The sequence below is a fragment of the Helicoverpa zea genome, chromosome 7, assembly GCF_022581195.2.
Source record: "Helicoverpa zea isolate HzStark_Cry1AcR chromosome 7, ilHelZeax1.1, whole genome shotgun sequence".
Taxonomy (NCBI): Eukaryota; Metazoa; Arthropoda; class Insecta; order Lepidoptera; family Noctuidae; genus Helicoverpa; species Helicoverpa zea.
In genome coordinates, this window is record NC_061458.1 from 2,155,627 (window position 1) to 2,181,999 (window position 26,373).

Genomic DNA, 26,373 nt, shown 5'->3' on the forward strand with positions numbered 1-26,373 from the left:
TAAACAGCTAGTACTCAAGGCGACACTTCAAAAATATTGTAGATAAAAACTTGCGCCTTTATCGGATATTTCCATAACCGACACTTGAACATCAAAAAACTTACAAACAATGTGCAGAAATTACAAAGTACCTAAATAAAACCGCACCATAACACTCGATCTCAAAAACTTTAATTAACAACGACCAAAACAATTAAAATACATCTAAAATATACCTAAACAATTACAAACACACAATTAAAACTAAAAAAAGGGACGGTGACAAACCGCTTGCTATACTTGAACCATATTCACCATCTTTAGGCAAAATTCCACCTTCGTACTGCTTTAAATAAGGCATATATTTCATTACCATGTTGTACATAGGACCCCGTTCTAATGTTTTGTTCCTCTCTACCTCGGCATCATATTGGCCGTTAGAAGTTTGCCCGTCTATTTGTGTTGTTGATTCCGAATCCTCAGGGAAATTTCTTAATTCTCGTCGAACCTGGTGAAAGATTTATTTCGTTGGGAAAGTAATAAAGTTGGAAAGACAGCTTAACTGTCTCTGAAATAAACTTAAGTATATTTATTGGGTGCATCGCGATCCCTGAAATTGCTTAGGACAAATAAAACTGTTTGTCATAAACGAAATTGGCAATTTCAACCTTTTAAGCACAAATTGCAACTATTGATTTCATCCCTCAGCTCAAGTAAAAAATGTTACACTGTATCATTTCATAATGCGATACTATTTAAGTAACGATTATTTATAAATATGTACATTCAAAAATCAGCACACGTAGCCTAGCCTTCATCTAACAAAATAATAACTTTACTATAAAAGTGTTATATAAGTACCTTTCCCTGTTTCTCTGACTTTCGTTTCGGTGCCATGTCTTGCTCTATACGTTCTAAAGCCTCCTGCAGTTCTCGCACTGTTTCAGCTGTGGACAACACAGTGAATTACCATTAAACATTAATCTATAGACTTTAATAGTGTCAAAATCTAAAATATCCTTATGAGAGAACGGAGGGGCACAAACAACATTATCTGTAAAGTCTTTTATAATATCTAAAGTAGTATTAATTTCTAATAAGAAAATCACAAAATGTACATCACTATATCACATTCAATCTTCTTCATTAAATAACTTACGATCGGAGAGATAGTCATCAATATCATCCCTCGTTGTAAACGTTGCATTTCCAACCACCAGAGCTTGCGACCAGTTACCAGTGTTAATCTCATTACCAGTATTACTCTCGTTACCAATATTACTGATGTACAAACTTGGCATATCAGACTTGAGCAAATCATTAGTAATAAGTGTATTCAGTGGTCCACCATATAACACATTTGAATTCTGGCTCAATCTCGTCACAGCGTCTCTCAGAACATCCGGATTTATTAAAACTGCAAAACATTTGATTTCAATGTCATTACAATTACACATTTGGATTTCAAATCCGTGGTAAGATTATACACACCATTTACTACACTTGGGGCTTCTGTAGTATTTGTCAAATCTATAGTAGTCATTGTAGTGGTAATTGTAGTAGTCATTGTAGTAGTTAACGTAGATGATACATTATCGTCGGCAATTTCAAGGAAATCGTACTCTGCATAAAATTCCTTTTCTCTCTTTGGTATTTCCTTTTCCTCAATAGGTGTGTTATCTGCAAACATACGATCTCATGTAAGTAATTGCTGAGTATTCTACTATTCTTTGTAAAATTCAACTTACTTTCTGTCTTTTCATCGAAATCTGTTAAGTCTTCCATGTTGTACGTTCTTGGTCTTCCGATTAGACTGATTTTCTTCTTTGTTGTTTTAGTGACTTTGATAGTTGTCGTGTTTTTGTCTGGAGGTAGCGTTGTGTTTGTTGCTGGTACCACGACTGGTGGGGGAAGTGTAGGCGGAGTCGTCAGTGTACTCGTCGGTAGAATCATCGGTGGAACTGTCGCCGTGGATGGGACCGTGGCCATCTTCGGTGGAACCATCGCCGTCGGTGCAATCGTCGTACTACTTATATTTACGTAAAGTGAATCCATATCTATCACTTCAACGACATCTCTTCTTTGCATAGAATTTACTTGCGTTGTGATAATATTCTCTAATGTTGCTATTGCCATCTTAGTTAAATAAATCTCGTCTAGGCTTCCTAAATAGTTTAGTGTCTGATTGTCCTCTATTTCTAATACTGTATTTAAAAGTAGGTGCTCTTCTAATGTCATCGAAGAGCCTATGGCTGATAGATCGTCCGGGTCCCAGCCTGAAATTATGACGTCTGTATTTTCGAGAAACAATTAAACCGCTTTGAGATTGGCCATAAAGGTAATTCTTCATATGACGAAGTTCCTGCTAAATAGAATCAAAAAATAACACAGGAAGACAAGGTTTACAATACTAACGGTAATCACATAGGGCCTTCAGCATGTGATCCTGTATGGAGCGAGGCGGGCACAGGGCGGCCGGCGCGGCGGGGGCCCACAGCGGCCGCGAGGGTATGGGCCCCGCTGGCGCTATGTTGCATACCAGACGCTCCACGCTTCGGAGACGGCCTTGCCATTGCGTCTGGTGAACATTTGAAGAGTGTTAAAAGGCAGTTCTAATGGTATTGGCATTAGTGAGAGAGACACCCTTATAATGGTTGACACTTGTAGCATCAGTGGTCTGGTCAATGAGTCTAACAAAGGCAGTAATGTGTCATATGTACTAAATTGCACAAGTACCTACTAAAGTATTCATATAGTTGTAAAATTGACGGGATTACCATAAATCTACTTCGTCCACAGCCGACCATATAACTCCGAGCCCAAATTATCTGAGCGAAGTCACCGTAGAAGCTGCCGTTTGGAGTAGGTCTGCAAGAAAACAATATAATAAATACTAACATACCTCTATATCTATCACTTTTTTTACTGCTTTCAGACCCTGCGACATAATATGCGCTACTTATCATCAGTGTGCCCTGTGGAACCGCGGGGAACAGCTAGTAAATTATATTTATGTAAGTATCTTAAAGTATAGAAATACTAACGGCACATAGAAGGTGACGTTTCCCTTGAAGAGCATACTCTGCATGTACCAGATGTCGACCATGGACTCGACCTTGAGGCCTGGCGCCTCGCCCACCACGGACGCCACGCACTGCCCCACCGTCAGGGAATCTGTAGGAAAATATACCTTCCGTTATAGGTAGAAGTAGGGGCAAGATTTATTTCAACGCCAGATACTTAGGATCCAAATTAGCTTTTCAAAATTAGAAAAGGAATTTTCTTAGATATCTTGGACACCAATTACTTGAAAAATGACTAAAGGAATCTTCTTATTGTAAAATAAACATGTCATAATTAACTAACATAGATTTCTGCAAGCATCGTGCTCCTCAATTGGTCTTGGTGGCCTACACTGGTCTGCCCACCGCTGGGCTTCTCGAGCCAACTCCTCCACCCAACGCTATTATAGATAAAAGATAGAGATAGTATTCATTACCTATTGCAAGAAAGTAAGGTAAGCTACGAGAAGAGAAGTAAGTACTCATAAAACTCTAGGCTTTGTTATAATTGAATTCTAACGAGATGAGAATTAATGTAAAGGAATTAATGATGTAGGTATAGGGAACTTCGGGAGGTCAACGGGCAGAATTTCATATTTCCATACAGAATAAGTTGTTTATGCAGGATTTGGCTAGGCTAATATTATCCTATTCGATATTGAAGCCCTTTTCGAGATGGGCATCTCCTAAGATATACCAAATAGAACACCTCTCTCTAGATTAACTATTAGAATCAAAAATGTTGGTTCCTAAAGAATAATATCTATTAGGATGAAAAATGTTAGTTCCTGAAGAACAGTGTCCGTACCAACTTGAGCATATTCCCAGCTGTGGGCAAGCCCCGCATGATGCCTGATGCAGCTTCGTTCCTCCGTCTGTTCAGCCTCGCTATCAGCCGTGACTTCTCCTCTATGGTGAGGCGAGCGCTTATGTACCCCTCGCAGTGTGGACTTGGTCCTTCCTGGGGTTATAGAAAGGGTGAGCATATGGGGGAGTTCACCTAAAGTCCCTTAGTAGTAGCTGCACAACGTTGACGCCTCTCAGACGTTGGAGAAGCCTCAAAACTTGTGAAATGCGAGTGGTATAACCAAGCCGGGATTAATATTCAATTTGCAATAGATGTTTTTTTTTTCGCAGTAGGTAAGATGTTGGCGGACAGCAAAAATATTTGCAGAATACTACATGAACTGTAGGCTAATAGGGAACCAGAGCAGGTACCTTTATCCTGAATTTGGACTACCGCACTGCTATGTACCTAGCTAAAAGAAGTATATTTGTTATATAGTGGGAGTTAATAAGTAGCTACGTATTCCAATAAGCCACTGTTTTGGGACAAGCTTTGACTTCGCGTGGGGATATATTTGCAGTCTAGTTCTTTCAGCTTCTTACATACAAACAGTATTGTATTCATATAACAAACAGACCAATACTAAAATACTAACAGGGAACTGACAGAAAGTGTGCGCATTAGTGTTAGCACACATCCTGGCGCCGCAGTAGTTGACGGCGCCGCCGGCCGCCAGCGCGACCACGCCGCAGAACACCGCGATGCATTGCATCTTACTGCCAACTGGGAATTTTGCGCATTTTTATATATACTGATACTGTATGCCGCCCACAATTTTGACAACTGATTGATTGGGCTGTTGTTTATGGGATAGAAGAGTGGAGCAAAGAGTTTTTGTAAAGAGGTTGGATAGGTTAAATGGATTCTTCTTAGTAAAAACTTCTTTATTGAGACGTTGAGTTGATTTTGAAAGGGCCTCGCTTCTCAAGTAGTCTTTTAAAAAATTGAATTATTGGATCCAAATAACTTATCAATTACTTTGCTTTTGCTTGCTTTTAGATGAAGTTTTACTAACTAGGTACATACACAAAGGCATTGCTAGTGTCCAGGTACTCTTTTTAGCAAATTACTAATTACTCCCTCCAAGATTAGAATTAATAAAATAAAACAGAAAAAGTCCAAAATATCAATTTAATGAAAATACATTAACACAAAACAAAATATACAACCAACGTCCAAATACAGTATATGATCTGTAATATACAATATAAAATAACGTAACTGCAATTATTTACAATTATCTTAAGATTTAACTAATTGTGATAACAACAAAATTCGTTGTTTACGTAGTTCATGTACTTATTACAAATTAATAATGCATTGCTCGTCATAAAAGAAAACTCAATAATGGCTTCCTAGCTGATTTTCGTTTCTCATGTAAGGAGATCAGCCAACTACGCAGGACTATATTACAGTGCACGAGCATTTGCGCAGACACAGGTGCACTCACTATTCCTTCACTCTTATAGTCAAAATGTATAAAAATGTCAACTTAAAGTACAAAAGTTATTTTTATCTCAAAATGGCAACCAGTTTACTTAGACTAGAAGAAAGATTATACAAAAATTAGTCTAACTGCCACCAAATTTCCACAATACATCTATAATCTGTTTTGTGAATAACATAATACATACTGTAACACATAGTAGTATAATACTAGCTGATACCCGCGGTTTAACTCAGGTCTCAAACTGACTTCTTGGCGCTATTTTGCATATTGGGTAGTTTTGTAGGCACCAAAAAACAATTTACCTACTAACATTTAGTTAGTTTATAAGTTTATTAAAGGTACTAATAATATTTCAACTCCTTTATACGATAAATGCTTAAGAACGTTTATAAAAAAAGACAATTTTGATGAGCCGAGACTACGCCGAAGCGTAGCGAAGTTTCTAAAAACCAATTTAATAGAACTTCTTTATTAAAAACTCCAATTCTTAGTCGTCTCCACCCATTCAGTATTATGCCGAGCAGAGAAATTCTATTGGTTGTTTAAAAACTCTACTCTACACACGCTTAGGTTAAGTCCAGGCCTAAATATAAAGAGACAATTTTGGAAGATACATTAAGGAAGTTACGTAAAATATTTACGAAGTTTACATTTCACATATTACCAGTCATACGGTACTGTTTTCAACAGAAACATTAATACGTAATATATGGCCATTTATTACAACTTTAGCTCTCTAGTTAGAGTTGGATTTGATTTGATCTTCTTCCTTAGGTAGATAGTACATGGAATCGATGAAGTATTTCGTAATGTCGGATACTAAGCTGCGGTCTGATATCTCTTGAGCCACGCCGTATATTGCCATCTGTGAAGGAAATATTTGGAAGTAAGTAAATGCAACTTTCATCTAATCGTTCATTTAGTATTATATTTTTAGTATTGAAATAGATACTACATCACACCGCAATCGTCAATATTATTTAATTAAAAAAGGAATACTGTTTAGAATTTCATGTTCAACAGTGAAATGATTAACATATTGTGCCAAGACCAAATAACTCAGGAACAGAAAGAAATAATAGATAAATGAATATTCTAGCAGATCATTACAGAACGAATCCTTTACCCTGGTCGTAAGCAGCGATCCAGTAGGAGCAAGCCACCCGACCGGTATTTGTTGTGAATTGATTTTTGAACGTATTCTCTTTGACCTATGTTTATATTGTCTGTGGTCGTTTCTTTTTCTGCTCTCATGCCTTGTAACGAACAATGTGTCCGAATAAACTTAATTCTTTATTAATTACTCGCTTTATTTACCACAATCCTACAGTATTCACCAATGCGATAGCTTGTGGCTAACGCACTTGGCGACGTAATGTTTCTATAATAGCTGCTGATTGGCCGTATAAATCCCGTAAAGTAAAGGCCAATTTTGAATGTCTTTGATTGAAGTTTTGTGTGATATAGTACTTTTTTTATTCAAGTTTTTTTATACCTTTACTTCGACTTCAAACTAATTATTATTCCTAGTACTTCCTATATCAAAAAGACAGTAATACATTACCTTTCCCTCAACAGGAGCATTGCTATCCTTCATACAAGCGGCGGCGGCATCACGCGTGTCGGCCAGGAACCGCTCCGCTATACCCGCGTGAGTGTGTGCGTGAGTCACGCAGATGTGGATACTGGGAATTATACGTAGGTATATTTAGGGTATACACGGGAAGTACATGAGGGACTACATGTGGAAGTTCATAGGCATAATACATAAGGGAATACAATAAAAGTAGCACATGAAGGTGTTAGGCACATAGGTATTACATTATGATCCACCACTGATTTGGTGACCGATGCTCATTTGTCGCGCGTATCACGCTTATTTAGAAGTACAGGTTTGCATTTATACGCGTATACATTATGCTAAAATGTTCCTAAGAGCACAGATTACCTAATAGTTACTACGTAATAATAAGAGCCACGCGTTGGGCAAAACAACACGCGCGAACAGCACATCCGTTTATTTTGAAACTGCCCTCAACATGTTCAAATTGCGAAAGCGATTTTCACAGCTATCATCCGATAGCGTTATTTACGAAGTTTTGCTATTTTAGTTAAAGCTTCTTTAAATCTATTGCTGACACTTTTTATCTTGTTGACAAAGAAAGAGTCAGCAATAGATTTTAAGAAGCTTTCACTTCAATGGAGCTTTTTGCAACTAACGGTTAGTCATACATGAAACGTTTATATATAATTTCTTAAAAAAAAAATCATCATAGTAGAATCTTCTCAAAAGAACAGAAACATCCAAATTGACATCATCTTCCTTTCGGGAAGTCGGTTAAAAATACCTGTATCTACTTACCCAGATGGGAACTGCAAAGCGTTTAGACTCCATCCCTTCTTGTGTAAGAGCTCCGCCATCTTGAATATGTCAAACTTGTTGGAGCCAAACGCTACCACAGATGTCGCTGGCTTACCGAACACGAAGAGACCGGGGATTTTGCGGACTCTGGAAGTGAAAATAAAGTCGTTTAAGTAACTACTCAACATTGTTATAAGTATTTACGCGTAAGGGATAATGTTACTTATGGTGAATGTTTAAAGGTACAAAACTCCGTTCCAATCTTGTGAAGAACATAACTGCTTTGCGAAAGAAGGCAATATTTAGAGAAAGATAAAACATGATGAAAAAGTACCTAACAAAGTACCAAAATAAAAAGTATAGCCTGGTGTTTTATATCATGATAGCGGATAAACCATATTTGGGTGTCAAATCTTAATTAAACTCGGCGTCCCGAGTCCCGACCACTCCTGAGCTTTCCCAGGTATGAACATTTACACATACAAGTATAACTCACTCAGCACTTTTTTGAGATAAAACTATATGTAAAAGCTTTCAAAAAGAAAAAGGATTATAAAAAAACCATACTAACTCGTTCTCAATATGCCTGGCAGTGCGTATAACTTCATCCGTCATCTGCACATATCTGGCCTTGCCCACGTACATCATTGTCGCCCAACACGCAGCGATCAGACCTCCCGCGCGGCTTCCTAAACAAACAAAGAACAATAATAGTTCAATCAATAATTAGGTATAGAAGCCGTAAAATATAACTTTAACATTTTTTATATTCCTTTGTATATTTATTTATTTATCAGTCACGTCAAGGTTCAGCAACGCTTGGCGTGGTCGATGCGTGAACGGGTAAATCTTGTCATGCCGAGTTCCTCCGTGTTTCGGAAGACACGTTTTATTGGTGGGTTGCTGTTATTCGAATGTCTTTGGCAGTCTTTAAGAGTAAGTGAGAATCTAGAAATTTTGACAGTTTGTCAGTTTTAACAAGGGGTGTTGGTATGCCCGGGTCACTGGGTAGAAGAAGTCTGATAGGCAGTCGTTTTACACTGGTACTCAGCTGCATCTGGCTGGACTGAAAGCTGACCTCAATATGGTTAGGAAAAGATAGGTACCGACCAAATTGATCAAGTTCGATGTACTTTGACCGCTAGTTCACATTACTAACAGCACAGTGTTATTTTACACAATGCACTCTTTAACTGAGAACATCCGACACTAACAATGTCGACCTTAACCTAACTACATCATAGTATTCGAGTTTTATGCATCTGACAATTATTGAAAACCAATTTTGTTTATAAAACTGCGAATTTTACCTACATGATTCGCATATCAGTTCAAGTACAAACTTCAATTCTTCTCTCTTGAATTAAAACTTTAGATCAAAAATTTTGATGTTTGGTATACAGGTACCGTTAACAATTTGAAAAAACAGAAGTAGTTACTAGATTTATCGATAATAATTAGTGTCTGCAGCAATATCGGTATTTATTTATTTATTTACTAACCCATGCCGCTTGCAATTGGTCCTTTTGGAATTAATTGCGGGGGCCCATATTTTCCAAATTAGGCCGTACGCCTATGTCTGAAATGCTGATGATATTTATAGAAAAACTAATGTACCACTTACCATTGACAGTAGGAGAACCATAGACACCGCCGGGCCATTCAGTAGTGACGGTGTATTGGTGATGACGATATTCTTGCTTTCTGTACAGAATTACTGATGTGCCTTTAGGCGCGAACCCGTACTGTAAGCAGTGGAAGACTTTGTAAGAGTGTATAAGAATAATTTTGATCGTAATAGTCTAGGAGGGAGTACATATGGAAGTTTATAAGGGGAGTACATAAGGGGAATAAATACGAGGAGTAGATAAGGTGAGTACATAATTAGGTATATAAGGAGTACAAAAGGGAGTACATAAAGAAGTTCATAAGGGAAGTACATAAAAAAGTACATAAGGGGAGTACATAAGGGAGTAAATATGGGGTGTACATAAGGGGAGTACATAAGGGAGTACATAAGGAAGTATATAAGGAAGTACATAAGGGAGTACATAAGGGAGTACATAAGGAAGTACATAAGGAAATACATAAGGGGAGTACATAAGGGGTGTACATAAGGGAGTAAATAAGAAAATACATAAGGGGAGTACATAAGGGAGTACATAAGGGAGTACATAAGGAAGTATATAAGGAAATACATAAGGAAGTACATAAGGGGAGTACATAAGGGAGTACATAAGGGAGTACATAAGGGAGTACATAAGGGGAGTACATAAGGAAGTACATAAGGAAATACATAAGGGGAGTACATAAGGGGTGTACATAAGGGAGTAAATAAGGAGATACATAAGGGGAGTACATAAGGGAGTACATAAGGGGAGTACATAAGGGAGTACATAAGGGGAGTACATAAGGGGAGTACATAAAGAAGTTCATAAGGGAAATATATAAGGAAGTTCTTAAGGGGAGCACATAAAGACGGTACATAAGGAAATACATAAGGGGAGTACATAAGGGAGTACATAAGGGAGTACATAAGGGAGTACATAAGGAAGTAGATAAGGAAATACATAAGGGGAGTACATAAGGGGTGTACATAAGGGTGTACATAAGGAAATACATAAGGGGAGTACATAAAGGAGTACATAAGGAAATACATAAGGGAGTATATAAGGGAGTACATTAGGAAGTACATAAGGAAGTACATAAGGGGAGTACATGAGGGAATACATAAGGGGAGTACATAAGGGAGTACATAAGGAAGGATATAAGGGGAGTACACAAGGGAGTACATAACGAAGTACATAAGGAAGTATATAAGGAAATACATAAGGGGGGTATATAAGGGAGTACATAAGGGGAGTACATAAGGAAGTACAAAGAGGAGTACATAAGGGAGTACATAAGGAAGGATATAAGGGGAGTACACAAGGGAGTACATAACGAAGTACATAAGGAAGTATATAAGGAAATACATAAGGGGTGTACATAAGGGAGTAAATAAGGAAATACATAAGGGGAGTACATAAGGGAGTACATAAGGAAATACATAAGGAAATACATAAGGGGAGTACATAAGGGGTGTACATAAGGGAGTACATTAGGGGAGTACTTAAGGGGAGTACATAAGGGAGTACATAAGGGAGTACATAAGGGGAGTACATAAGGGACTACATAAAGGGAGTACATAAGGGAGTACATAAGGAAGTACATAAGGAAGTACATAAGGGGAGTACATAAGGGAGTACATAAGGAAGTAAATAAGGAAGTATATAAGGGGAGTACACAAGGGAGTACATAAGGAAGTACATAAGGGAGTACATAAGGGAGTACATAAGGAAGTACATAAGGGGAGTACATAAGGAAGTACATAAGGAAATACATAAGGGGAGTACATAAGGAAGTACAAAGGGGAGTACATAAGGGAGTACATAAGGGAGTACATAAGGAAGGATATAAGGGGAGTACACAAGGGAGTACATAAGGAAGTACATAAGGAAATACATAAGGGGAGTACATAAGGAAGTACATAAGGAAATACATAAGGGGAGTACATAAGGAAGTACATAAGGGGAGTACATAAGGGAGTACATAAGGGGTGTACATAAGGGAGTACATAAGGAAGGATATAAGGGGAGTACACAAGGGAGTACATAACGAAGTACATAAGGAAGTATATAAGGAAATACATAAGGGGTGTACATAAGGGAGTAAATAAGGAAATACATAAGGGGAGTACATAAGGGGAGTACATAAGGGAGTACATAAGGAAATACATAAGGAAATACATAAGGGGAGTACATAAGGGGTGTACATAAGGGAGTACATTAGGGGAGTACATAAGGGGAGTACATAAGGGGTGTACATAAGGGAGGAGATAAGGAAGTATAAAGGGGAGTACATAAGGAAGTACATAAGGTAGTACATAAGGAAGTACATAAAGACAGTACATAAGGAAGTAGATAAGGAAGTAACTAAGGGGAGTAAATAAGGGAGTACATAAGGAAGTATATAAGGGGAGTACACAAGGGAGTACATAAGGAAGTACATTAGGGGAGTACATAAGGGAGTACATAAGGGAGTACATAAGGGAGTACATAAGGAAGGATATAAGGGGAGTACACAAGGGAGTACATAAGGAAGTACATAAGGAAATACATAAGGGGAGTACATAAGGAAGTACATAAGGAAATACATAAGGGGAGTACATAAGGAAGTACATAAGGAGAGTACATAAGGGAGTACATAAGGGGTGTACATAAGGAAGTAGATAAGGAAGTATAAAGGGGAGTACATAAGGAAGTACATAAGGGGTGTACATAAGGGGTGTACATAAGGGAGTACATTAGGGGAGTACTTAAGGGGAGTACATAAGGGAGTACATAAGGGAGTACATAAGGGGAGTACATAAGGGACTACATAAAGGGAGTACATAAGGGAGTACATAAGGAAGTACATAAGGAAGTACATAAGGGGAGTACATAAGGGAGTACATAAGGAAGTAAATAAGGAAGTATATAAGGGGAGTACACAAGGGAGTACATAAGGAAGTACATAAGGGAGTACATAAGGGAGTACATAAGGAAGTACATAAGGGGAGTACATAAGGAAGTATATAAGGAAATACATAAGGGGAGTATATAAGGGAGTACAAAAGGAAGTACATAAGGAAATACATAAGGGGAGTACATAAGGAAATACATAAGGGGAGTACATAAGGAAGTACATAAGGAAATACATAAGGGGAGTACATAAGGGAGTACATAAGGAAGTACATAAGGGGAGTACATAAGGAAGTACAAAGAGGAGTACATAAGGGAGTACATAAGGAAGGATATAAGGGGAGTACACAAGGAAATACATAAGGGGAGTACATAAGGGGTGTACATAAGGGAGTAAATAAGGAGATACATAAGGGGAGTACATAAGGGAGTACATAAGGGGAGTACATAAGGGGAGTACATAAGGGGAGTACATAAGGGAGTACATAAGGGGAGTACATAAGGGGAGTACATAAAGAAGTTCATAAGGGAAATATATAAGGAAGTTCTTAAGGGGAGCACATAAAGACGGTACATAAGGAAATACATAAGGGGAGTACATAAGGAAGTAAATAAGGAAATACATAAGGGGAGTACATAAGGGAGTACATAAGGAAGTACATAAGGGGAGTACATAAGGGAGTACATAAGGGGAGTACATAAGGGGTGTACATAAGGGAGTACATAAGGAAATACATAAGGGGAGTACATAAAGGAGTACATAAGGAAATACATAAGGGAGTATATAAGGGAGTATATAAGGGAGTACATTAGGAAGTACATAAGGAAGTACATAAGGGGAGTACATGAGGGAATACATAAGGGGAGTACATAAGGGAGTACATAAGGAAGGATATAAGGGAAGTACACAAGGGAGTACATAACGAAGTACATAAGGAAGTATATAAGGAAATACATAAGGGGAGTATATAAGGGAGTACATAAGGGGAGTACATAAGGAAGTACAAAGAGGAGTACATAAGGGAGTACATAAGGAAGGATATAAGGGGAGTACACAAGGGAGTACATAACGAAGTACATAAGGAAGTATATAAGGAAATACATAAGGGGTGTACATAAGGGAGTAAATAAGGAAATACATAAGGGGAGTACATAAGGGGAGTACATAAGGGAGTACATAAGGAAATACATAAGGAAATACATAAGGGGAGTACATAAGGGGTGTACATAAGGGAGTACATTAGGGGAGTACATAAGGGGAGTACATAAGGGGTGTACATAAGGGAGGAGATAAGGAAGTATAAAGGGGAGTACATAAGGAAGTACATAAGGTAGTACATAAGGAAGTACATAAAGACAGTACATAAGGAAGTAGATAAGGAAGTAACTAAGGGGAGTACATAAGGGAGTACATAAGGGAGTACATAAGGAAGTATATAAGGGGAGTACACAAGGGAGTACATAAGGAAGTACATTAGGGGAGTACATAAGGGAGTACATAAGGGGAGTACATAAGGAAGTATATAAGGAAATACATAAGGGGAGTATATAAGGGAGTACATAAGGAAGTACATAGGAAATACATAAGGGGAGTACATAAGGGGAGTACATAAGGAAATACATAAGGGGAGTACATAAGGGAGTACATAAGGGGAGTACATAAGGGAGTACATAAGGAAGTACATAAGGAAATACATAAGGGGAGTACATAAGGAAGTACAAAGGGGAGTACATAAGGGAGTACATAAGGGAGTACATAAGGAAGGATATAAGGGGAGTACACAAGGGAGTACATAAGGAAGTACATAAGGAAATACATAAGGGGAGTACATAAGGAAGTACATAAGGAAATACATAAGGGGAGTACATAAGGAAGTACATAAGGGGAGTACATAAGGGAGTACATAAGGGGTGTACATAAGGAAGTAGATAAGGAAGTATAAAGGGGAGTACATAAGGAAGTACATAAGGGGTGTACATAAAGGAGTACATAAGGACATAAGGGGAGTATTTAAGGGAGTACATAAGGGGAGTACATAAGGGAGTACATAAGGGGTGTACATAAGGAAGTAGATAAGGAAGTATAAAGGGAGTTCATAAGGAAGTACATAAGGGGTGTACATAAGGGAGTCCATAAGGGGAGTACATAAGGAAATATATATAGGATGTGAAATCCTCTTATTGTGTTTTTAATATGTAGACATAAAGTTTTACCTGAGCTCCATCTTTTGTTATAAGTAATAAAGAAAAACATTTCATGGTCAAATTATCAACATATAAAACCAACATACCTTATGAGTATCAGCAGAAATACTGCTAACTCCTGGGAGCCTGAAGTCGAAGACCGGAACGTGATGTCCAGCGTCATTCATGAAGGCCGCCACAAAGCCGCCAAGACACGCGTCTACGTGTAACGGAACGTCGTACTCCACAGCTATGTCGGAGAGCGCTATAATGTCGTCCATTGTACCGTACGGGTAGTTGGGGGCTGAGCCTACGATCTGACAGAAAAAATACATTTTAAATATTTCGGTATTTTAGGCACAAACGCCAGTAAAAACTACTATATGTCTTTCATTCATGAAGGCCGCTACAAAGCCGCCGAGACACGCGTTTACGTGTAACGGAACGTCGTACTCCACAGCTATGTCTGACAACGCTATGATGTCGTCCATTGTACCGTACCGGTAGTTGGGGGCTGAGCCTACGATCTGACAGAAAAAATGACTTTTAATATTTCGGTATTTTAGGCACAAACGCCAGTAAAAACTACTATATGTCTTTCATTCATGAAGGCCGCTACAAAGCCGCCGAGACACGCGTTTACGTGTAACGGAACGTCGTACTCCACAGCTATGTCTGACAACGCTATGATGTCGTCCATTGTACCGTACGGGTAGTTGGGGGCTGAGCCTACGATCTGATGGAGAAAGATATTTTAGAACTAACTATACAGTCTGTGAGTCCTCGAAAATGAGGAAGGATAAGACAAAGGGTCTCGGGCCAAAACTTTAGGCCCTAAAACACCAATATGACCGAATCTAAGTAGACCATTCTTGGATATTTCCATGACGAATAAAAGCAGTTCTGAGCCTAGACTTATGATAGTAAAGAAAATTAAAATGTATTAAAATCCATCTAAAAGGACCTATTTCATTTACATGGTACTTAAAACGTTAAGCTAGAAATACCATGGTATTGTCCTTTATCAATAGTTACAAACAAGCTGTCGAAAATGAATGTCTACATACGAAATCTGATATTGAGCTCTCGGCGGAAGAGTGGGGATCGCTTTGCGCACTGTACACATAAGGCAATAAACCAATAAATCGCTTCTGCGCAGGTGAAGGTCATGGCTTAATATCCGTGCCGATAACTATACCTTATATCCAACTCAATAACACATAACACTACTCACCAAGCAAGTCCTCCTCCCAATAGCCCTTTTAACCTTCTCAACGTCCACAGTCATGGTATCCGGATTAACAGGTATCGTCTTCACTGAAAGACCAAGGTACTGGGCTGCCTTGTCAAACGCTGAATGTACAGTGGACGGTACAATGATTTGGGGATTGGATATGCCTTTACTGTATGCGAGGTCCCTGAACGCTTTGCAGGCCATTATTATGGACTCTGTGCCTCCTGTTGTCACCTGAAATGGGGGTATTTTGAATATTTTATTTTAGTAGAAGAACCTAAAGGGATGGTTGTATTTTGGAAGAAAATTCGTCGTTGTGTCTGTTTGGTGAATATATGTTGGGTAATAAAACTCGTGTCGGAACTCGTCCCATATTGAGGGCAAAGTTATGAAAATGGATCACCATGGTTTTGACTGATTTATTAAAGGTCATTCTTAAGGCACGTTCGGCTCGTTTTCCGCTCGTGCTCGGTTCGTCTAGCGTAGACACAGCTTTACTTTTTCAATGTTTCCGCCCTAAACTACTTTAAATACGAAACTACTTTACATACACGAAGTAAAAATTATTGTTTCTCCAAGCTTCAAGCCGTTTCTATGACAAATAAGACCTGTGTCTCTGCTTCATAGCATAATGCACAAAGAAACTGATAATTTAATTTTAATATTACTGGGACTGTAATAGGTAACTACTATCATAGAAAAATCATATCCGATCTACGTCATAGGTAAATTACATTTTTTGTAACGCCGAGACAACAAGTAGGTACCTAAAAAGTGTTTTAGTAGAGTTATCTTCGTTATCGTCTCGGATAATTATAATTTGTTTACAAGGTTATTAACGATATTTGAATAGGTGCACGTCAATCTTTTAGTACAAAGTCACCTACTAAGGTTCATTTGTACCGACCATATAGACTTTCATTTTTAAAACAACTCTTTACTTCAAAGAACCTGATTTTCATAACAGTAGTGTTAAAAAAAACAGACATTATGTTGTCGATGAACTTGGGCCTAAATGTGCTATTTTATGCCACTCAAATTGAGACCAATCGTTGAGTGATTGTCTATACATAAATTATTCTAACTCAAATCTTTTGAAGGTCAGACAGCTGCTTATTAGAGTACATTGATACATTCGAGGTACCATTACGAATAAACAACCAAAGGAATTTGTAGCGTAACTAGCAAAAGATAATGGTGTTACAAGTGAACAGTGTTACATTTGCTTGAGTGCAGATTTTGAAGTCCGAACCAGCAAAGAATTCTTTCGGTACGCTCGTGATTCAAAAGTAGAATCCTGAGCGTGCCGATGGATTCAAAAACTGCCTATTTAACTGCAGCCTATTTAATGACCCAGATCCAAAGATGACTTTAATTCTTTGGGCCACACTGTTTAGATGAAATGTATTTTAAACTTTGCACCTACCAATGCTCTCTTTCCACCATCCAAATGTAGACTGGTAGAGAACATAACTTAAGGAGATAAGTCCGCCATTGTACATGTAAAAGTTCAAGTCGAATTAAATAAATAAATAGACAGTTTACCTTATTACAGTTAAGAAAACGTGAAACGCATGCTAAAAAGAGTGTGCTGAGTATGAATGGGGATTGATGGAGAGGCAGAGGTAGACCGAGGAAAAGATGGAGTGATTGCCTCAAAGAGGACATGAAGCAGAAGGGAGTGGATGTAAGTATCTGACAGAGAGGAATGAAAGACATGTTGCGCCGATGCCAAATAACTTGGGAACAAGGCAGGAAGATGATGATGATAACAGTTCAGAAAACTCACCGTCCCACAACAATCATCGTCTCCATGGAACAAATTGATGGCCATCCTCACAACCTCAGCTTCCATCTTATTGATCCCGGGGAACACGTCAGCATGTAAGGGATTGGTGTAAGCAGTGAGACTGTAGGCATCGCAGGCCACTTTACTGATCTCCTGGCTCACGTGGTATACGGCGCCTGAGACGCTACCGTTTTGCCAGTCATATGCACCTAGGGACAAAGATAATATATACTGCTTAGTACATAGGCACTTGTTGGTCGCGTAGTGCGAATCTGTGCATGTGGCCTCAGGTTTGACTTCCGGGCCAAAATCGCTGTGGCTTTGAGAGTGAAAAAATAGGAAATGCACCTGTATCTGAGCAAATGCTCGTGCACTATAATATGTCCTGCGCAGCTGGCTGATCCCGTTATATGAGAACAGCTAAAGTGGCCGAGGCTAGGACGCCATTATTATATGTATGTATAAATCTGGGAAGTTGGTTTGAACGCGCCAATCTCAGGAAATGCTGGACCGATTTTAGTATTAGAAAACCCATTTTTGAGGGCTACTTCGGAACGCGGCTAGATCCGCTGCGCTGGACCACCCATACCTATGTTTAGAACCTGTACCTGTGTTAAAAACTCACCTAAAGCAACATGATCCCTTACTTCCTCCATCACCTGTTCAGGATCAAGACCGGTCTCCGGCAGCTCTCTCCTCACAGTCACACCAGCTAGCCTCTTGGTGACATCCTTTCTAAAGTCACTGTTGATCTCAGCCATCTTCTCGTCAATCTTACGACGAACTATGGGCACTTGACGAAGCCATCTGAAGAATTCTTTGCGGAGGCGTGTTGTTACACCTGGTGAGAAATAAGTCATTAGTCACGGTTTGTCGAACTCAAAATCATTTATTCAAACTCAGCTCCAAAAGCACTTAGGTAATACTACGCTTTGTGCAAACTCTAAATAATTTATTCAAAGTTGTCTATTGCCAAAACAGTACTTTTTTAAACTCAAAAACAGAAGACAGCCACCAAAACGCCCACCCTACACAACTTCCTATATGTTTTTGATGGAAAACTTTGGCTCGGGAAACGTGGACTACAAGTTTAGTATATTGTTTTTTTTTGCTTACACTTTCTTTTAAAATTATAATAAAAGTAATATAAACTTTGGAAACAGAACCATGCTATTTATGTGGCTCCATCATGTAGTCTCTTCTGGGTAATAATAGATACTGTAAGAAAAAGCAACATACTAGTAATTTTAAAACTTACTTTCTTTAGCATTGTACAAGCTATGTGCCCACACGATAGCCAGTATGGACGAGGCTGTCATCGTGACTATTTGCCATGGCTCCTTCCCCTCAAACAGCCTGTTGATGGCCTTCAGCGGCTGAGGTCGCTCACTCATGGCTAAAATTAATTAATATTTGATTCACTTTTTTTATCTATAGGTACAAATGTAATATAGTCTAATATTTTTTTATACATCCTAAATGCTCCGAAACCACTGAACCAATCAGAAAAATTCTTTCACTGTTGGAAAACCACACTATTCCCAAGTAACATAGGCTATATTTTATCCTGATACGGACAGAAGATGCTAACGAAACATGGGAAAATGGCTAGTTATTATAAAACTTTCTCAGGGATAACTAACTAAGAAAAGTATTGAAACCACTTGTTTTTTGAAAAGAGTATTGATGTAGTTTCTTGCCGGTTCTTCACCACTCCTTGGAACCTTGCAACTAGCTTGACGTTTTGAAAGATCTTTTAAAAGCCTATTTGATTTAAAAAAAATTGGTTGACTTGGTGTTGGACTTTGCACTTTATATAAATTGTTATTAGTTACAGTCATTGTTATGCTGTAACTATATATGTATAGTCAGATCAATTTTAATTATCTGAATCTGAATCTTGAACGCTGAATACAGTAATTTAAAAAAATACAGTTCTGATACTAATTTAAGTTAAAATAAAACATAATATATTTTTTGAAAGTATTAAAATTCAGAATGTTATTGGATGATATAATACATAGTTTAATGTCATTGACCTAGGTAATTAAATAATAATTTGTTCATTTGCTAGCAATGAATGCTAAACTTAATAAATCTGTACTTTGTTCTATAATTATCTACATACAAATTATCCATAAAATGCACTTAAAAACCTTGTAATACTACAATATGTTATTCAATCCGAAATATATAATTAATACAGTCATACTACAGGGCTTTACAATAAAACATAACAATAATTACAAGCCCAAACACGTAAATAAATAAAAAATCTAGAAATTACCGGTTTGACTCGAATGAAAAGACGGAAAGTGTAAGGGAAATATGTATTATCATAAATAAAATCAGTAAATGGGATTAAACAATAAAAACATCTCTGTTACTTACCGAATACAACTGGATAGAAACTAAGACAGACTTTTCTATCAGCTTATCACAAACTATATAGATACAGACCACAATCAATTTTGACAATTCATAATCTTGGTACAAACACACTGATAACGATTATTCAAATACGGATTATAAAGTCTTTATGATAACTGTATGAAACTCGGCAGAGCAGAGCGAGCAAAGTTATTGCTGCTAATTACGAAGATACTAATTAAAACAAAGGCCAGTCTGATTAATGAGTTTAATAATTTGACTTTTGTTTGAGAGTATGAATCGATTTCGAATTGATTGAAATTGAGCACCAAGAGTTGAGAGAGAACAGCTCTATTATTGATTGAGCTAAAGAGAATGGCAAATTGAATCGATTGTTTGTTTTAAGAATAACAAAAAAAATCCTTCTTCATTGGCAATATTTGCTCAAAAGCTATTTATTTTTGTCATATCTGTAAGTCCTGATTTTGTTATTAATTAAACATAAGTAGACATAAGTATGTATAAAAGCCACTTTGTGATACCAATAAAAAATTGAATCCAGTGCTAAATAAATAGTATGAAACAACAAATAACAAGATGTTCGGCACTTTCTTCGAACTTAATTACCTGATGCCGCCCATAACCATTGTGAATCAATCGATTTAATATATCGATTGTCAACCAAAATATTATAACATCACTATTGAAATTAACATTCCTTCGTATGTCAAGATAGTTGCGTTCCATGACTACATAGCATAGTTGCGTAATTTAATGCATAATAGACATTGTTTCCTTCTAAAGCAGTCTTATAATCAGCGGAGTTTAATTTCATAAATAGATACTATAATTCAATCAAAGTGTGAACCACAAAGACAATTATTATAATCTACAATTATTTACAGCAAATAGAAAAAAACAAAGCAATAAGAAAACAAAATAAAAGTCCACATGTTTCATATATGCTTTAGTCTAAACCTGAAACGCGACTCGCACAGACCGAGAAAACAGCTGTTGATATTATGAGTCATCAACCTCCAGTTTCCTGTATTCCAAACACAGCCAAAATGTCGAAAGCTAAAAAAGTTATCGAAGAAGCAAAGGAAATTAACAATCCTGAAATAGATTTGGTCGACAAAGGACTTTCTAGCCTCGACGAAATACCTGGATTGTGTGAGTTAATTGCTTTGAACCTGTTTACCCTTTTAAGGGCGTAGCGTAGTGTAACCTGTTTGCATGGAACTCGTTTTCAAGAATTGCTTTCGATGTTCGTGCTATAATATCACCTTATGTTCACAAACATCTTATTTTCTTTCAGATGTGTTCATAAATCGGCTTAGAAATTTTAGTTTTAGAACTTCTGAATCAGCAATTACTGTTTATATAGTAACCATAACAAAATTTGATGTTGTTTTGTTTCATTTTACATAGTTTGCAATAAGTTGACCGCCTACATTATTTGAAAATGGAACAATATTTGAATAATCATTTTGTCAGCATTGCAATGAGATTTAGTGTATAGAGTTTTGAATATGAAGTTAATTATAACCCATGACATCATTCTATCTACCATGTACCCAACTGTTTTGTAAGGTGTTTCCTTCCCTGTACACCTATTTACTCTACATAATAACAGTTTTTCAGTGTGGCCAACTACTTTTAGGTGTTAATAATCTCATCAAAATATTAAGAATTAAAAAGAAAATCTTTGGTTCAAGGTTCTTTCAGACTCTCAATGAAATAATGCTAATACAAATAAATACTTAATTCTTTAATGCATAAAAATACAAAATAGCTGTAACCTTCTTGTCTACAGAAATAAATTAACAAAAACATTATTTGTATTTCAGTCAGTCTCGCCAACATAACTCGTCTATCTCTCAGCCACAATAAGATCCAAGTGGTTCCCGCTGCCCTCGCCAACCTTGCAAACTTGGAAATACTGAACCTCGCCAACAACCATATCACAGAGCTACCTGTCAGTCTATCTTCTCTACCCAAGCTACGTATCCTCAATGTCTCGCTTAACAGACTGTATGGGCTGCCGAGAGGTTTTGGTTCGTTCCCTGTTTTGGAGATCTTGGACTTGACATACAATAATTTGAGTGAGAAGAATCTACCTGGAAACTTCTTTATTATGGGTTTGTATGTTTTCCTATCTATTTGACAAGGCTTTACTCATAGGGCCTTGTTGTAATGGAGTAGGTGTTAATATTTAGATTCAAAGATAATTTATATAATAATATAAACATCTACTCTTTTTTTTTTGCAATCAGCTGAACAGATTTTTATGAAACTCGGAGGTCATATAGCTTATACTTTTTATTCCTCCTCGCCTCGTTGCCGCCTCGTTGGTCTAGTGGTCGCAAGCGCGGCTGCTGTGCTCGAGGTCTCGGGTTCGATTCCCGGGTCGGGCCGAAATCGCTTTGTGGGTTTTCTTAAGCTTTCACAAAGCAGCCCGTAGTCTGGAAGTTGGTGATTGATTCACCCGTGCATTAGAGAGCACGTAAATGTCGGTCCTCTCCGATCGTGTCAGATTGCCGTCCCATCGGGTTATGAGAGTGAAGGAATAGGAACTGCACCTGTGTCTGCGCAAATGCTCGTGCACTATAATATGTCCTGCGCAGCTGGCTGATCTCCTTAAATGAGAACAGACGCCGTGGCCGAAATCGGCCGTGGATGCCGCCATTACTTTTTATTCAAGTGCGGGAAGTAGTTCCCCATGAAGTGGTTGATACTGCTAGTTAATGCTAGAAAATAATTATTTAACTACTGCTAACTAATTTGATAGTAGACCATTTTTTAATAAATACCTATTTACTTTATGATTTATCCTATGTTTTCAGACAGTCTCCGTGCACTGTACCTTGGAGACAATGACTTTGAGTACTTGCCTCCTGAAATCGGAAACCTGAAGAATTTACAAATTGTAAGTTTAATTACTCTGTTTTTCCTTGTCCTTAATTATTTATAGTTAGCTACTTTTGATTTGACTGGTCACAATGAGGATAAATCTACTAAAATTCTATTTAAATAATATAAACTTTATTTATTTTGACCTTGAGTAGGGTTTGTGTATATCTTTATATTCTACTTTATGTAAATTTTTCTGAACACACTTTTATACAGAAACAAACTTACTATCGACAACGTTGCCAATCTTCAAACGCACTATTATACATATAGGAGTAAAATATTTACAATTTCTAACATTAAACCTATTGTTCTCTTCAGCTATCGATGCGTGAGAATGATCTGATTGAGGTCCCTCGTGAGTTGGGGCAGCTCTCCAGACTGAGGGAACTGCATTTACAAGGCAACAGGCTTGTGGTATTGCCTCCTGAGATTGGTAAGCTATTCATGTTTAGAGAGTATGAAATACAAATTACATAATGCTCTGTTACAACAGATCAGTGTGCATAATGGAAAGCATACTGAATAAATGAGCCTAATACAATACATATTATGCAATGCAATACATGATAAATTCATAATACAACGCAAATACAGCACAAAAAGGTACTTCAATCTGTAAAATTTTCATAACATAAAGTTCAAAATCTATAAAGTTTGATTGTATCAACTTGTTCTACATAACGAAATACATAAAAAATAATGTATCTATGAATTTGTATATGCTTTTACTGTACTAAATACATAACACTAATTTAAATTATATTGGGTATAATTTAGGCGGTCACCAAAAATATTTTTAAGACTCTAAGCTGAGGCACCAAATAAAATAAACAACTCCAAAAAAAAATAAATTGACTTTATTAAAAGGGCACTAAAGTATATAATATTATGATCCAAAAAAAAAAAAAATTAACATCAGAAAAATCGCAAATCTCGCACAAATATTATTTTTGGTTCCCAAAATGGATTAATGGTCACCAAATTCTATCCAACTCAAAGATTAATATTACTACCAAAAATCAAAGTGAGTGACGAAAACGAATCGCTGCAAAACCGACTCCACGTAGTCTTGTCTGCCCTACCCCTAGAGTGCAATTCAAAGCTGCGGTGGTGAGCGTGAAAACCATCTGCGACGATAAGCTCGCATGGGACCGCCGGAGCCCCGCAGTGCCGGAGCCGTGACAGAAGCCATGCTTGCTGCATGTTGCGTGCTTACATTTTAAACGTACTGAGTTACACCCAAATTCATATAACAATAAATAAGCGACGTACGTTTGGGAACCCCAGTATATTAATATTTGTATTTCTAATAATATGTATATTGTATTTGGGAAATATTCTAGCGATCGTTAGCTTTTTTAGTCTAACAAAAATGACCAAATTAGAAGTCATGGTATTACATAATTGGTAACATCTAAGTAGTGACAATATATAATATTTGGTCTAAGGTGTATTTTAAAGGCGTCCATATATTTTTTTAGTAGTCAATAATACGAAAAAATGGTTTTATTTTAATAATATTTTAGGAAACGTTATTTGGTGACCATTTATCCATTTTGGTAAACGTTTAGAATTTTTTTGGTGGTAAAATAGGTACTTTTTTGGGTGGTGTTTAAACACAAGCCAAATATATTCACTAACAATTTGGTCCACAGGTGCTCTAGACCTGGCCAGCAACAAGTCAGTGCTGCGGCTGGAGGGTAACTTCTGGGTGCCGCCCATTGAAGACCAGCTCAAGTTGGGACCCTCACACGTGCTCGACTATCTCAGATCTGAGACTTACAAAGTGTAAGTATAACACCCTTACTCATCATCTGCCTAGACTTCTCCCAACTATGTTTGAGGTCAGCTTACAGTCTAACTAAATGCCACTGAGTACCACGGAGTTACTGCCTGCCTACCTGACCTCCTCCACCCAGTTTCCTGGGCAACACAATACCTCTTGGTAAGACTAGTTGTCAGACTTTCTGGCTTCGACCTACCAGTGACGACTGCCGAAGATGTTCAAATAACAGGCATTTTTACCCTTCAATTTATCGTGCCTTCCGAAACACGAAAGAACTCGTCATGACAAGATGGGCACCCTTTCACGGCCCGATCGATACGAAACCATTTGTTTTGTTATTATGTTTATTTAAATACGAATAATTATGTATTAGTCCATTTACTAATAATACTCTATCGTTTTCAGTCTATACAGTCGTCACATGTCTGCCAAGCCGCCGCCGCCGCCGCAAACCCTGGACAAGAGCAAGAAGGCGAGCAGAGCCGCATAAAACAACATGTATTACTAATACTATCGTGCTATTATTGTTAGTATTCTAACTAATGCTTGAATGAAATTGTGTTGCTTTGAAGTATGGATATGTTGAAATGTAGTAAAATCATTGCAGAGATATAAAAAAGGGAACAAATATAATGACCACCATAAAATGCTTTGATACCCTTAGTTTTGTAACCAGAAATATCTACTGAACACCAGAAAAATAAAGTCTAAAAATGTAATAGTACCAGCTATTTTAGTCACGACTTCACTTTAAATTGTATTCGACCACCAAATTTAGTAAATGATCACCAACTCTTGACGACCAAATTAATGTATTATTTTTGCCTAAATAAGTCACTGTGATTGCCATAAAATGTAGGCTTATTACCAAATAAAGTATTATGATGCCATATTAAGTTATGTGTCCGGCTTGCAATGCATGCGTGAGTGTCAGTATGACGAGTGACAGGGGGAAATGGAAGAAAATGACATATTGCGCCGACCCCAAGTAAAATTGGGAACAGGGCAGGAGAAAGAAGAAGAAGAATGTGTTTCTCAATACACTCCCTCGAAAACACACTCTTATCGCACTGTTTAGAGGCATGCAATAGACAATTTTCCACCCTAGTGCAGGAAAAGGGTCCCCATAATGTTATAAAATTTATTGTATCAGACCGAACTTATTTTTTTGGAGTCAGTTTACTTAAACAGGATAGCAAGATGTAAAAACTTTGATTATCATTTTATATTAAAACGCTGGTATAATTTTGATGATCTTTTACTACTTTTGGGATAACAATGATTTATTTGGACTCATTTTGCTTAAATAGGATAGCAGAATTTAAAAACTTTGGTTATAATCTTACTTTAAAATGGTGGTCTAATTTTGGTGATCATTTACTATTTTTGGCTTACGCATGATTTATTTTGGAGTAATTTCACTTAAATAGGATAGCAAAGTGTTAAAACTTTGTTTATAGTTTTACATTAAAATGCGAGTTTCATTTTGGTGATCATTTACTATTTTTGTCTGCTATTTGTTACTATATCTGGTGATCAGTTAAACATAAGCCTATAAAAAATATGAAAGAAAAAGGCAAAGTTCACAGATATAAATGTTTTTCTTAAAACGACCTTTTATCTTGAAAATTGAGCGTAAAAATGATTGTTTTTGTTGTCGATAAGTTGGGCCTAAAATTATCAACCCTATTCCTTAGGATTAAGGTTTAATTTCGATCTGACAAATTGTTCTAGTTGGGCTAGAATCCATTTTTGTTTTGCTGAGATTTCAGAAATTTACTACATTCGGATAGACAAAAGATGAACGAAACGATTGATAGATTGATTGTCATTAATATTTAAAGATTTTTTATTAATAGTTAATAGGTGCACTGACAAGTAAACATATTTTT

General features: G+C 37.2%; 3 protein-coding genes across 4 annotated transcripts; 1 reads left to right on the plus strand and 2 right to left on the minus strand.

The window, feature by feature from the left end:
- Positions 1 to 160: 160 nt before the first annotated feature.
- LOC124632016 lies at positions 161 to 4,924 on the minus strand. Its single transcript, XM_047166670.1, has 12 exons — positions 4,915 to 4,924; positions 4,484 to 4,611; positions 3,850 to 4,002; positions 3,346 to 3,442; positions 3,024 to 3,153; positions 2,757 to 2,847; positions 2,395 to 2,557; positions 1,728 to 2,255; positions 1,471 to 1,659; positions 1,139 to 1,396; positions 841 to 926; positions 161 to 487 (listed from the first exon to the last, which is right to left on the minus strand). The coding sequence occupies exons 1-12, from the start codon at positions 4,922 to 4,924 to the stop codon at positions 224 to 226; spliced, it is 2,097 nt and encodes a 698-aa protein (XP_047022626.1). The 3' UTR covers positions 161 to 223.
- An 81-nt stretch (positions 4,925 to 5,005) lies between these two features.
- LOC124631839 (sphingosine-1-phosphate lyase) lies at positions 5,006 to 20,426 on the minus strand. Of its 2 annotated transcripts, none has more exons than XM_047166466.1 (11): positions 20,407 to 20,426; positions 18,668 to 18,805; positions 18,035 to 18,250; positions 17,410 to 17,618; positions 15,621 to 15,854; positions 14,494 to 14,703; positions 9,325 to 9,445; positions 8,272 to 8,389; positions 7,701 to 7,847; positions 6,903 to 7,023; positions 5,006 to 6,203 (listed from the first exon to the last, which is right to left on the minus strand). In XM_047166466.1, exons 2-11 carry the CDS (start codon positions 18,801 to 18,803, stop codon positions 6,075 to 6,077), a joined length of 1,641 nt encoding a protein of 546 aa, XP_047022422.1. In that variant the 5' UTR covers positions 18,804 to 18,805; positions 20,407 to 20,426; the 3' UTR covers positions 5,006 to 6,074. The 2 variants fall into 2 exon arrangements, with proteins under 2 accessions (XP_047022422.1, XP_047022421.1); XM_047166465.1 differs by lacking the exon at positions 20,407 to 20,426 and adding an exon at positions 19,801 to 20,082.
- A 360-nt stretch (positions 20,427 to 20,786) lies between these two features.
- On the plus strand, positions 20,787 to 25,198 carry LOC124631766 (ras suppressor protein 1). The gene is made up of 6 exons (XM_047166358.1): positions 20,787 to 20,952; positions 21,630 to 21,920; positions 22,626 to 22,708; positions 23,014 to 23,128; positions 24,351 to 24,483; positions 24,887 to 25,198. The coding sequence occupies exons 1-6, from the start codon at positions 20,802 to 20,804 to the stop codon at positions 24,969 to 24,971; spliced, it is 858 nt and encodes a 285-aa protein (XP_047022314.1). The 5' UTR covers positions 20,787 to 20,801; the 3' UTR covers positions 24,972 to 25,198.
- Positions 25,199 to 26,373: the final 1,175 nt, after the last annotated feature.